This window comes from Aegilops tauschii, chromosome 2 (assembly GCF_002575655.3).
Source record: "Aegilops tauschii subsp. strangulata cultivar AL8/78 chromosome 2, Aet v6.0, whole genome shotgun sequence".
NCBI classification, from domain to species: domain Eukaryota; kingdom Viridiplantae; phylum Streptophyta; class Magnoliopsida; order Poales; family Poaceae; genus Aegilops; species Aegilops tauschii.
The window spans coordinates 43,379,285-43,393,288 of NC_053036.3; the positions used below are offsets into that span (position 1 = coordinate 43,379,285).

General features: G+C 43.2%; 1 protein-coding gene across 1 annotated transcript; it reads right to left on the bottom strand.

The window, feature by feature from the left end:
• Positions 1 to 6,441: 6,441 nt before the first annotated feature.
• LOC109785846 (isoflavone reductase homolog) lies at positions 6,442 to 13,968 on the bottom strand. Its single transcript, XM_020344437.3, has 5 exons — positions 13,479 to 13,968; positions 8,324 to 8,564; positions 7,994 to 8,197; positions 6,780 to 6,996; positions 6,442 to 6,672 (listed from the first exon to the last, which is right to left on the bottom strand). Exons 1-4 carry the CDS (start codon positions 13,806 to 13,808, stop codon positions 6,830 to 6,832), a joined length of 942 nt encoding a protein of 313 aa, XP_020200026.1. The 5' UTR covers positions 13,809 to 13,968; the 3' UTR covers positions 6,442 to 6,672; positions 6,780 to 6,829.
• Positions 13,969 to 14,004: the final 36 nt, after the last annotated feature.

Genomic DNA, 14,004 nt, shown 5'->3' on the forward strand with positions numbered 1-14,004 from the left:
CTTTGATTATATCTCCGTATGTCCTCTGTTGGCCTCGGTCATTGTACGTCTTCTCAATAAACCTTTTGTGCTCTACCACCCAAGGATCGACCACGTCTATGTGTTGTAGCGCGACTAGGTTTGCTCTTTCAAAGTCGGCGAGTCGACCATCGAAGTCGACATGCATTTTGCGGCGACCCTCACGGTGACCCCATCCAGCGAGCCTGCCGAGGTGCCTGTTGACGGGCAGACCAACGGGGTTCTCGATGCCTAGATAATTCGTGCAGTAGGAGATGCACTCTTCGGTCAGAAAGCCCCTGGCTATGCTTCCCTCTGGACGTGACATGTTGCGAACGTATCCTTTGATGACACCATTCATCCTTTCGAACGGCATCATGCTGTGCAGGAACGTCGGCCCGAGTTGGATGATATCCTCCACGATATGGACCAGCAGATGCACCATAACGTCGAAGAATGCGGGAGGGAAGTACATCTCAAGCTCGCATAGTATCACCACGATCTCTTCCTGTAGCCTTCTGAGTTGCCTCACGCCAACCGACTTCCGAGAGATGACGTCGAAAAAGTTGCATAGGCCAAATAGCGTTTCACGGACGTGCGCGTCCATGATCCCACGGATTGCAACTGGAAGTATCTGCGTCATCAGCACGTGACAGTCGTGAGACTTCATCCCGCTGAACTTCTACTTCACTGAGTCTAGGTATCTTCTTATCTTCCCCGCGTAACCGTAAGGAAGTTTTACTCCTACGAGGCAGGTGAAAAACTGATCGATCTCCTCCTGACTTAGAGTGAAGCACGCGGGAGGGAAGTCATTTCCGGTCTTCTTGGCCTTTTTGCCTTTGCGACGACTTTCCGTGTCCTGCTTCGCCTCATCATCATCATCATCATTAGCGTGAAGCTCCTCCCTGATGCCCATTGATTTCAAGTCTGCCCTTGCTTTCGGCCCATCTTTGGTCCTCTCTGGCATGTTGAGCAGGGTACCAAGCAGACTCTCGCACACGTTCTTCGTGATATGCATGACATCAAGGCTGTGAGGCACACGGTGGATCTTCCAGTACGGCAAGTCCCAGAAAACAGACCTCGTTTTCCATACCTTCAGCAGTGGCTCTGGCGCCTTTCGCTTCTTTCCCGGCTCTGGCGCCTTTTGTTTCTTTCCCGGTAGTGGGCAATCTTTCCAATTTTTCAACAGCTCGTCTATTTCCTCGCCGCTCCTCGTACGTGGGCGTCTTCGGGGTTCGGTTTCACCATCGAACAGATCCTTGCGTTTCCTCCACGGGTCATCGTCGCGAAGCCACCTTCGATGTCCCATGAACACGGTTTTCGAAGACCCGTGATCTCTATCTAGCCGGCGATACGTTGTGTCATCCATGCACCTGACACATCCAGAAAATCCGTGGACCACCTGCCCCGCAAGATATCCGAAACCAAGATAGTCGTGCACCGTCGTGAGCAGTGCGGCTCTCATAGGGAAATATTCTTTCTCTGCGGCGTCCCACGTATTGGCTGGCGTTTTCCACAGCGTGTCTAGCTCCTCTTCCAGCAGCCCCAGATACAGATTGATGTCGTTCCCTGGTTGTTTCGGCCCTTCAATTAGCATACTCATGTGAATGTACTTCCTCTTCATGCACAACCAGGGGGGAAGGTTGTACATCCACACAAACACAGGCCAGGTGCTATGTGTGCTTCTCTGGCTGCCAAACGGATTGACTCCATCGGTGCTCGCGCCCAGCACGATGTTCCTTGGATCGTTCCCAAATTCTGGGTGTTCGAAGTTCAACGCTTGCACTGGCTCCCATCCTTAGGGTGACTCAGCATCTTGTCTTTTTTATTTATCTCCGGATCATTTGCGTCATCTTCTCGCTTCTTCTCCTCCCTATCCGCGTGCCAACGCAGGAGCTTTGCTACCTTAGGGTCCGCAAAATACCGCTGCAGACGAGGAGTGATCGGAAAGTACCACACCACTTTTCGAGGAGCTTTCTTCCTCTTCTTGTATCGAGTGACGCCGCACACCGGACATATGGTAGACTCCGTGTGCTCGTCCCGATAAATGATGCAATTGTTCATGCACACATGGTATTTCACGTGCGGTAAATCTAGAGGACACACGATTTTCTTCGCCTCCTCGAAACTGGTCGGGCACTTGTTCCCCTTGGGAAGACGTTCGTGCCAGAATGACATGTTCTCGTCGAAGCATGCGTCGGTCATTTTGTGCTTTACCTTCATCTCCAGAGCCATGAGCATTACTTTCAGGCGGGTATCCTCGGGCCTGCATCCTTCATACAATGGAGTAACCACGTCTATCTCCAGTTGATCCAGCTTGGCTTTCTCTCGGGCGGCAGCTCTTGCGTTATCCGTCTGCTTGAGAAGCAGCTCTTGAATATGAGGGTCCTGCACCCAGCCCATCGATGGTCCATCGTCGTCTGCTCCGCTGGCATCTTCATCTTCATGATCATGCCCTTCGTCTGCTCCCGCATCTTCCTCATCATCATGTCCGGCATCTTCTACATGATGACTGTGTACAGCATCACCGTCGTGATCATGTCCTGGAAATTCTTCGTCTTCTCGCCCGCCCGAGCCGCGGTGGTTGTCTTGCTGCCCATCCTCATTTCTTGCCCGACCCCATGGACGACTTCATAGTCATCTTCATCACCTTGCCACCGATAGCCATCCATGAAACCACGCAAGAGCAGGTGTTCCCGCACCTGCCCGGAATCCGGGTCCGCAATAAGGCTCTTCAGCTTGCATCTTCGACACGGACATCTTATCTCCGTCTCGTTCTTTTCAAGCATCTCGGCCTTCGCGGAGCTCAAAAACCTATTCACGATGCCTTCGGTCATCGTGCGGACCATGGTCACCTGCGGGGTAGAGCAAAATGATATTTTAGAACCAAGAAAAAATTTGGCATGACTTTCCCTAAAAATAGGACCAAAAAGAATGCATAGTGCCAAAATTCTCGCCGAAACGGAAATGAATCAATATTCCGGCAAAATATTGGCAACTATCGCATTTCAAATACCGGTACCTGCAAACACAAACATATATGCAACACCACAAACATATGCAACACCACAAACATACATAGATCTAGTTAGGACATAAAAAGTGCATGTGCACGTTGTTGGAGGGAGAACAACATAAAGATAGCTTCCCCCTTACTTACCTATCAAAAAAAGGGGCTTTAACCATGTAATTTGGATGAATTTATGGTGCAAATGAGGTGAGGAGGAGGAGGCAGCCGAGACAAGCTTGGAGGAGGGAGGAGAGAATGAAGTGGGGAAAGTGAGTGGGTAGGTGTGGCTGTCCAAAATATCTAGCTCGTCCCAGGTTACTAATGGCGCACCACCACATAATGTGCCATTAGTAACCCTGGTTACTAATGGCGCACCTACTGATGGTGCGCCATTAGTAGTTTTGCAAAAAAAAACACTAATGGCGCACGAGGGAGCAGTGCGCCATTACTAGCTTAAACTAGTAATGGCGCACTGCCCCAGGTGCGCCATTAGTAGTTTTGCAAAAAAGTAAAAAATAAAAAAATATTGTAGTGGCGCACTATGTTGCTGGTGCGCCATTACTAGTTACAACTAGTAATGGCGCACTATGTCCTGGTGCGCCATTAGTATGTCTGGCAAAATAAAATAAAAAATTATTACTAATGGTGCACCGTGTGTCTGGTGCGCCATTAGTGTATTTCACACTAATGGCGCACCAGCACATGGTGCGCCATTGCTACATAGCAATGGCGCACCACATGTCTGGTGCGCCATTAGTGGCCATTCCATCTATAGCCCTTTTCCTAGTAGTGTGAAGTTCATAAATTGCTTCAACTCTTTCATAATACTCGGTATCTCCTTCGCCGATAGCAGAGACACACCAATTTGTAGACTTTCGGTCGGCCATAGATAGCTCTTTGCCATAGGTATGAAAGCGATACCCATTGATGTCGTATTTGTCAAATGAACGGACCTTAAAGTCAAAACTATTAGCGACTTATCTCAATTCGGCATCCATAAACTCTGAATTAGCCTACAAGTTTAATACGAAAGAGATTGTTGCATTAGCCGCAAATTAGACGAAGAAATGAAATGGTCTAATGGAAATTACTGTTTGTCTCCGTCCTCATCAGCACATATGTCTCGTGGCCCTGAGCTAGGCTCGCCTTCACAATCCTCCTGCCGATGTAGCCAGTGCCTCCAACGACATGAACTGCTCTTCTCCATGCCTCACAGAGAAGAAGCTCGATGTGAATCGATGCTCGCAGATGTAGTCCCGATCACGCCTCCAGCGTGCGGCTTCTGGAGTCCACATCGAACGGAATGAGGGCCCACCAGCCCAGCCGAGGAGCATGGGCCGACTAGGTTAGTACCCCCTGATTCAGGACACCGTCACTACGAGGAATCGAACTCGCGCCGTGCAGCTAGAACTGACGAAATGTTCGGCTAACCACCACACCAGCTGAGCGCCAGTGATTAATAACAATGCAAAAACTTTAAAAACCATATTATCCGCGCTATTTATTAGAATTTTGAGTTATTTCATTTTTTCAAAAGTTGTTTCTTAATAAAAAGGGTTCATCAAATTTCGAAAAAAGTTCACGAATATTTTTTTATGAACTTAAAAAACAGTTCATCGATTTTTTTCAAAAGTACATCAAGTTTGAAAAAAAGTTCATCCATTTTGAAAAAAGTTCACCAAATTTAAAAAATGTTCATTGAATTCAAAAAAGGTTCATCAAATTTGAAAAAAGTTCATAGAATTTGAAAGAAGTTCATCGAATTTGAAAAAAATTCATAGAATTTGAAAAAGTTCATTGAATTTTAAAAAGTTCATCAAATTCAAGAAAAGTTCTCGAATTTAAGAAAAACATGTATTTTTAAAAAGTTTAGCAAAAACAAAATGTTCCATAAAACAAAAAATAAAATAAAATAGAAAAAATAATAATAAAACCCAAACAAAAGCATTCCATGAAAAAAATAAAAATAAAAAAGAGTATAAGAAGAAAAAAGATTTAAGTAAACAAGTCAAGGAGGGTGGCTGGTTGGTTGTGACAATGAACACTGAGAGCCAGGAGATCCGCAGTTTGAGTCACCGTGCACACTGTTTTTTGCGTCTTTAAACAAAAAAAAAGTGGGCCGGCCCAGGGCGGTGCATGGGGTGTGCGTCCTGTACCGTTAAGCCTATTTCGGGCGCTACGGGCGTCGTTTAGGAAATGCCGAAATCCATCTACCTGCATCAGCCCCCGCGTCGTTCCCCGCACGGGCGACTCAGGTGGTACCCAACCCTAGCTGCCGCCGGGGCCAAAACTACCTCCCGCCGCCGCCGGGGGACGCCGCCGGCCTACGCCCGGAGGCCGACGGCGGTGGCGGGGGTCCTCCTCTCTCCCGCATCTCAGGGGTGGTGTGGGGCAGCTACGCGCGTGGAGGCGCAACCGATCTAGCGAAGAGATGGCGATGGCTGCGGCGACGGCGCCGGTGGCCGGCTCTGCCTCGGGCAATGGCGGACGCAGGCGCGTTGGGCTGCCCGGTCACGGGCGGCTGCGTGCAGCAGCTGGCCTGGTTCGGGCGGTGGCGCGATGTGGTCTATGCTACGACGGCGCGTCATCTGGCTTTGGACCAGCAACAACGTCGAGGGCCTGGTGGACTGCTCGGCGGCACCTCCGGTCAGATCTGTTCTGGTCGGTGCAGCAGGCGGTGGTGGTCATCTTCTTCGTCAGAGGTGGTCGGCCAGAGGCTGGGTGGTCGGATCTCAAGATCCGTCATCTAGTCTCGGCTGCGAGTTGGGGAGACATAGTTGTAAGTACTGTCGACCCACTCGTGCTGCTCCGGGGAAAACCCTAGGATATGGTATTCCAGATCAGACGATGGTGGCACTACGGTGTCGTTTCTTTCTGGGGAGCATCGTTTGTGGAGCAGCGTTAGAAGACAGAGGCAAGAGGCGGAGCGGCTTCGTCTTGAGCGGAGCTTCGGTGGAGATGTCAAGTCATGCCTGGCCGATACGTTGTGTCATTCCTGGTCGGCAGGTGCTACGCACGACAGATCTTCTAGAGTCTCCGCGTCGGGATGGACGAGCGCAGGGCGGTGGAGTCGTTGGGCGCCATGGTGGCGTCGACGGATGGCCAGATTGGCAAGGATGATGCGAATCTCTCACCTGAAGATGGGACATCGGTTCGATGATGATGACGGCTTCTTAAACATGTGCATGTGGTGTACGCTTTAGGTCTGCTGCACCGGTTGTTGGTTCGATACGTTATATGGATGGATCGGCGATGACATCGGTTATAGATATGAGGAGTGAGAGCACTCCACATTATCAAGTTTGTATGTGTGAGTGGTGGCTTCGGGTGGCTTGATGTATGTTCTTGTCAAACCTTCATGGAATAATTAATAAAGATGGCTGCATGCATCGATTGATGCAGAGGCCGGGGGTTTAACCTCCTTTAAAAAATGGTTAATGGTTGAAATATTCAAGGATAGATCATTATACGAAATGTATGCTACAAGCTAGTTTCATATACATAATCCAAATAATAAATTAAAATTTTCATTACAGCTAGTCCGAATAAATTTTTTTTTTTGTAAGTTCAAAGCTAAAACAAATATAATCCAAAGTATTACAAACTGATGGAGTCTTCAGTTTCACTTCCATGGACCACTGTTTTCTAGGGCATCTCCATCGAACCTATAGATGGTACATAACACATAAATGACTTGATTATAACTTGAATAACAGTGCACACGTGGAGTAACATATCAATGGAACTTTCTTCAAACATATGTGGTACATACCGTGTGCTAATGTAGTTGAGACAATGTAGTTCAGGTTCATAGAGTTGTAGTTACAAGTAGCGTTTCATGTACTCGTCCATCCTGATGTACTGAATCTCTGGGTAGAGTAGAGAAGCCTCTTCTTCCCAATTATCTCCGATATCAAAGTTTGTTAAGCAACCCTCATAGAAAAGGTGATAGTAATGCCCTATCCCCACCTGATTAGCAAGGTCTGTACCTGTGTACGAGTAGAATATGTAGTAGGTATGGGGATTGGAGGAAACTAGATTTTGTAATTTTCTAATTAAAACAAGGTTTTAAATAACATATTTTTGCCCAACCTCAAGTAAACGTAGAATGTGAAAGGTTAATAATTGTTGAATACACACAAATCTCTTATGGTGGAGGGAATCACATTTCCTGCATTTATCTAATCTGCATTTCATTATAATTTATGATCATGTACATGACTCGTATATCATCTAATTCTTGGCTATGGTCTTTTAGTTTTGAATATCTTTGATTGCTATGTTCTATATGAATTTAAAATTTTGTTCATCGCCAATCTAAATATATAATTAGAAATTTCATTCTGCGAGTCTAAATAAATTTTTTATACTATACAGCTATTTCCAAACAAAAGTAACAATAAAGAAATATGATAATATTTACTGTTTCCTATGGAGAAAATCATGCACTTAATTCTAAATTTGCACTTCCCTAAGTGAGACATCTAATGTTGAGGAAGATTTGCACATACTCATCAACGATAATAGGAATAAATAAATAAATTTAATTTAATTAGTTATTCTTTAATGTTGTCTCTAGCAAACAATTATTCCATATATCAAAATAAAAACTATTAGGAATCATGTGAACATGGTATGACTACTTTATGTGAAAACAAAAATAATTAAGGTGATTATCTTAATTAGTCATCAAGTGATAGTTTCTTGGCTAGATGAAGTCATGCTTCTCTCTCCTCACTCTATTCCAAAATTTCAGGACAAGTCAGACAAAGTTTCGTTGTACACATGTCCTAAGATACCCCCACAAGGAAACATTTACATAGAATGAAAAATGTATTTTCACACAATTAATCCATTGCTCTAGTAAGATGGCATGGCAAAATGGTAATATTTTCCTATAATTCCACGTGGCCCTTTCCCCATTTTGGTACTACTAAGTTGAGATTTCTAATACTTTATACTCAACAAATGAATGATTTTTATTACCTTTTATTGACGCCAAGAATTCTTCACTTGGAATGGGAATTTTCTCAAGAACCTTTCCTGAGAGCTTTTCCCATTTAGCAATCAACTCATTTTGACTCAGGATATTTTCTTCTGGTCGCAGGTATATTGTCTTGTTCAAGGCCCGTGGATCATCAATGCACCTGATTGTGTATGCTGCAACGTCATCTTCGTCCATGAATATTGCTGCATAGTACGATATAACATACATAATTAGAAGTGTAAATCCGGAATGAGTCAGATACAGTCAGGACCAGGAGTTATACAAGCTAGGAGAAATTAAGTATTACAAGTAATGTTTGCTTATGTTACCTTTGACGTTTCCATCTCCATAGACGTGAACTTCCTCCTTGGGTGGAAGAAGGGTACGCATTTGACACAGGTTAGGAACGAAGTAAGCGGCAAAGCAGTTAGCAGAAATATAGGTGTGGGGAATGTTTGCTTCTTCTATCGCCTTTCTTATCTCCATCTTTTCATCAAAGGAGACCCTTCCTGGTTCAAGGGCATGCCCCATCCTTGCTGGGTTCATGCCGAACTCAGATGGTAGGAAACGCTGCAAGCATTGTATATTCATTACGACTACATCCGAGCTCATAACTAATGATGTTTCTACAATTTAAGAAAGAAATAAATAAAGAGTATATTCATTCACCAACCCTCATGCATGCAAACAAACTATTATCACTTCAGGTTTTATTATGTCGTATTCGAGGGCATGCACACGGCAGTGATTATCTTTCAGATCTTCCCCTTTCTCTCAAAAAGTCGGTTGTATAATTTTATTACATATTTAAGAAACATTTCATTACAATATTAAAAAAATGCCCCAAACTTTCCAAATGTATGTGAGTTTTGACAGAAATGATAAGGGAAATAAAAAATTCACAAAATTAAAAAAATGATATATTTTTAAAAGGTTCAAGATTTTTTAATCTTCATTTTTTTTAAATGTTCTTCAATTTTAAAAATTCCAGGATATTTTTAATGTTGTGTATTTGGATACTTTTTCTCAGTTTAGATATTCAAATAATGTTGGTGTATTTTATAAGACGTCCAAGAATTTAAAGTGGAGAAAGGGAAAAAACTTAAATAAAAAGTGGATAAGGGAACAAATAAAATGAAAGAAAATAAAACCAAAATAAAATAAATAAATAATAAAAGAAAAGAAAAACCCGAAGGAAACCTGAAAACCAAGAAAAGGGGATGAAAAGAATCGAAGACCACCCCAATGAAAATAATCGGGAAGAAGAGAGAAAAGGAAAATAAAAAAACATAGAAAACAAACAACACAAAAAGTGAAGTTTCATTTTTATACAAGCTACCAACTACGACGCAGGTAACCAAGAGCGGCATGTCATGTGTTGTATCTATCCAATGCTTCTAGCTAAAGTACTTGCATATATTTTCTTGTTGACTATTTTTCAGAAAGATGAGACATCCAAACTAACATGAGGCCTTAATCACAGGAGATCAACATTTCCAGAAAAGTAACATGTCCAAGCTTAGAATAATCCGTCGGTTTCACAATATTGCTAGGGTGCACTTGTTTTTCGAAAACCCAGACATCTTTATATTGGACCTAGTTTATGGAGAAAAAGAATCAACATCTAGAAAGCCAAATAATAAAAATATGGAATAGATATTTTGACGGTTCTAATGGTATAGATATTATTTCTCTAGAAACTAGATCAAACATAGAAAGATTTGACTTCAAAAAGAAAATACATCTTATTTTTTGGAACAGGAGATTACTAGGCTGAGCGAGAGGGGCTATTGTTCAACAGTAACACGTTTCCCTCTCTCTTGACCACTGCTTCATATATCCCAGCACTCTGTCCGCGAGGATACACAGGACATATTTTGTCTGGTTAATACAGAATCTTGACAAATACTACCTGTTTGTCCTTCGAGTAGCCAAATTCTTATGAGATGCAAAACCACTCTCTTTTACGCCGCTTCCGCTTCGGTACAACCCCTAAACACATGAAGGGCTCAGATTGATCTGTACCCTTTCATAACAAAAGGCATGATGGTCATTTTTTAAATAAGCTTCGGCTACTTGTCCACGTGTTAGGTAGAAATACGTACGGCTAACCTTTCCTTACTGTTAAGTTTAATAAAATATGAAGGGCTCAGATTGATCCGTACCCTTTCATAACAAAGGGCATGATGGTTATTTTTTAAACAAGCTTCTGCTACTTGTCCACGTGTTAGGTAGAAATATGTACGGCTAACCTTTCCTTAATGTAAAGTTTAATAAAATATGCACACGCCGTGGTTCGAACTTCAAACCTCCAACTTTAACACGCATAGCACTAACCAAGCAGGACAGCTCACCTCTCATGAATAAACTCCGTTTTTTCTCCTCTTGTACACAATGTCGTGGCATGCTTGGGCCGGCCCAACAGGCACCTGACGGCGTGTTGGGTCATGGCTGCCGCATTTCTATCCATTTCTTATTTTTCCTGAGTTTAGTTATTTTTCGTTCACATTTGCAGCAACTGTTGGGAATTTATTAGCAATTTTCATAAAATTGTTAATATTTTAACATTTTCATAAATAATTTGAAATTCCAAAATTGTTGATAAATTTAAAATAAATGGTTAGAACATCAAAATATGTTCATGTTGATTCGTAATTATGAAATTTCATATTTGAAATAACAGAAGCATTGAATTTAAGAAAACTCCATGCTCACGGATGCAGCCGTCTGGGCTACTCCGGCACCCTACTCTTAACTGGTGTTTTTTTGCACTATGGATAAATGACCCTAACTTTTTACAGTAGCCTGGCATGGACATGGTATCCATGCCTGATTTGAACGACTTACGACACCGTCAGCACGTTGCGATACGTGTGGCCATTATACAGGCTGTTATTCACCGAAATAATTCTAAAATATCAAAAACTTGTCCTATGGGAGTACCAGTTGGCATGGTGGCTTGAAATGGCGATACAAGGTGAAGGAAAAAAAAGTGCATTTGAAGACGTCGAAAAACAAAGTGTTCACCATAGACCCAAACACCATGTGTCTAACATATTTTTTTACATATGAGGAATGATCCCAACTTTCGCCACCAAGGGTGCGTGTCCATGGTAGGCACCCATGACTAGTTTGAATGAATTGGGGCACGTTTGCACGTTGCAACACGTTCAGCCATTTGTCGACCTTTCTTCATCGAGAAAAATTCAGAAAATACTATACTTGTCGAAAACAGAAACAAACTGGCATGATCGCATGAATTGGTGATACAAGGTGATGGAAATAAATTAAGGCCATTTGATAGATGTAAAATACCATGTGTTCACAAACGGACCCTTCTGGCCTGCCCGGACACCCTCTGTCTAACATGGATTTTTGTGGTACATGTGAGGAATGATCGTAATTTTGCCACCAAGGGTGCGTGCCCATGGTAGGCGTCCATGTCTGGTTTGAATGAATTTGGACACCGTTTGCATGTTGCAACACATCTGGCCATTTATCGGCCTTTTTTCACCGAGAAAACTCCAGAAAATACAAAACTTGTCGAAACGAAAACAACTTTGCATGGCAGCATGAATTGATGATACAAGGTGATGGGAAAATTGGGTCCATTTGACGGCTGTAAAAAACCAGGTGTTCACAAACGGACCCTTCTGGCCTCCCGAACACCCTCTAACATGGTTTTTTGTTGGACATTTTAGGACTAACCCCAAATTTTGCCATCAAGGGTGCGTGCCCATGGTATTCATCCATGCTGGTTTGAATGAATTCGGACACCGTTTGCATGTTGCGGCACGTCCGGCAATTTATCGACCTTTTTTCACCGCGACAACTCCAAAAAATACAAACCTTGTGAAAAACAAAAACAACTTGGCATGACGGCATGAATTGGTGATACCGGGTGATGGAAAAAAATTAGGACCATTTGACGGATGTCAAAAGCTAGGTGTTCACAAACAGACCCTTCTTGCCTACCCGAACACCCTATGTCTAACATGTTTTTTTTTGACATGTGAGGAGTGACCCCAACTTTTTCCACCAAGGGTGCATGCCCATGGTAGGCATCTATGCCTGGTTCAAATAAATTTGCATCCGTTTGCACGTTGCGACGCGTTCGGTTATTTATCAGCCGTTTCTCAAGAAAACTCCAAAAATAAGAAACTTGTATAAAAACGGCATGCCTGAGTTTTTCTTGTTTTTTCTGTTGGTTTGGTAGGGAAAACCGCCTGGTTTTTTAGTACTGTTGAAAAAAAACCAGGAAATAAGGTAAGGTTGCAAGAAATCAAAAAAGTTCTCTGAAAAACAAAGAAAAGATCATAGATTTGGAAAAAATTTCATCGATACTGAAAATGAGTTCATAAAAGTTGAAAAAGTTCATCTTTTTTTTAAGTTAATCAATTTGAGAAAAATAATGTTCATCAATTGCGAAAAACGGTCATCAAATTTGAAAAAGCTCATAAATTTTTAAAAAAATCATGAGATTTTGAAAAGGTTTACTAAATTTGTAACAAAAAAGTTCGCAGAGATTTGAAAAGAAAAATGAAAATGAAAAAAGTGCACGGATTTGTGAATTCACGAATTTGGCTAAAGCAGAAAAAAAAGGAAAAAAGAAACTGAAACCGAAAAAAGAAGAAAGTAAAATAAAAAACCAACCACCTCACAACAAGTAAGAAAAAAACAAGTGGACTGTAACACAAGACTTGCGCTTCCCAGTTTGTTATCACGAGTTGTTATGGACCTTGAGGTTGCATGTTCGAATCCGATAAGTGTACACATTTTTTGAACTTTAGAAAAAAAAGTGTGGCATAAAAAGGTGTGAAATGGGCCAGCCCACGACGGAGGGGAGGCGACCAGCGGATCTGGTACTGTTGTTGATGTGTGCAGCTTTCCTGACCCACGTCAATTCAACAGCTATGGCTTTCCCTCAAGAAAGTAACTATGACTTTGGATGATCAATAATGAAGAAGAAATTTTACGAGAAAGCATCCAATCGAAGAGTTTTATTTTACCGGAAAGCATCGGAGCAAAAATTTTGCATGATAATTGATCAACACGCGTTAATTCAGCAAAGAGCTCTCCAGTGGCCTCCGGGCGAGACTGAACTTACTGTTTTAACTTGTGGGAATGGAACTTGATAGTATGTTGGTGTCCGTTTGAAAAGAATATCTACGCAAAACTGGAGAGCGTCGGTATCGGACGGAGTTCTCCAAAAATGCAGGCACAAGTGCCGCCTCAGCGCGTATCATTATACTGTGATTTGTGAGCCTTAGTGTTGCTCAAAAAGTTGTGGCCAACTTTAGGCGTGGAAACGCAATGTCCAGTTGCACCGAACTGTTTGTTAGATAGAGACATGGGTTGAGATCCTCAACTATATAATTATAAAGTTCATACTAACTTCTAGTTGCATATCTGGGCAAAAAGGAAACTTCTAGTTGCATATCTACAAATATATTGCAATTCCCCTCAGTGAATTAGCGTACCTACCTTGACATTTCCGGCTTCTTTGATGGCCTCCACCAGCTTGAGCTGCAGCAGGAGGTTGTGGCTACGGAAGTGAACCCCGGACATGGCCGACACCACCACGTCCACCTGCTTCACGGCGGCGACGAGGCCCCGGTGGTTGTCGAGCGACGCCTCAAGGAGCCGCGCTCCCTGCGCCTTGAACGACAGCAGCATCTGGAGCTTGTCGATGTCGAGGCCGATCTCCGGCCTCATCAGGACGCAGGTCTCGTGGCCCTGGGCTAAGCTCGCCTTCACCATCCTTCTGCCGAGGTAACCAGTGCCACCAACAACAAGCACCCTGCTCTTCTCCATGCCTCACAAAGAAGCTAATTGCTGCTGGCCGACTGCCACTTTTCGCCGACGCCTGGTGTGGTGTGTCGACCTGGTTGGGATCTTCAGAAGATATGGAGATCGGTCAGTGAAATCGTTGTCAACTTGGTTGGTTGGTTGGTTACGTTACGTGTACGGCCCTAGCTGATATTGCAAATCAGACATCACTCTATCAGTG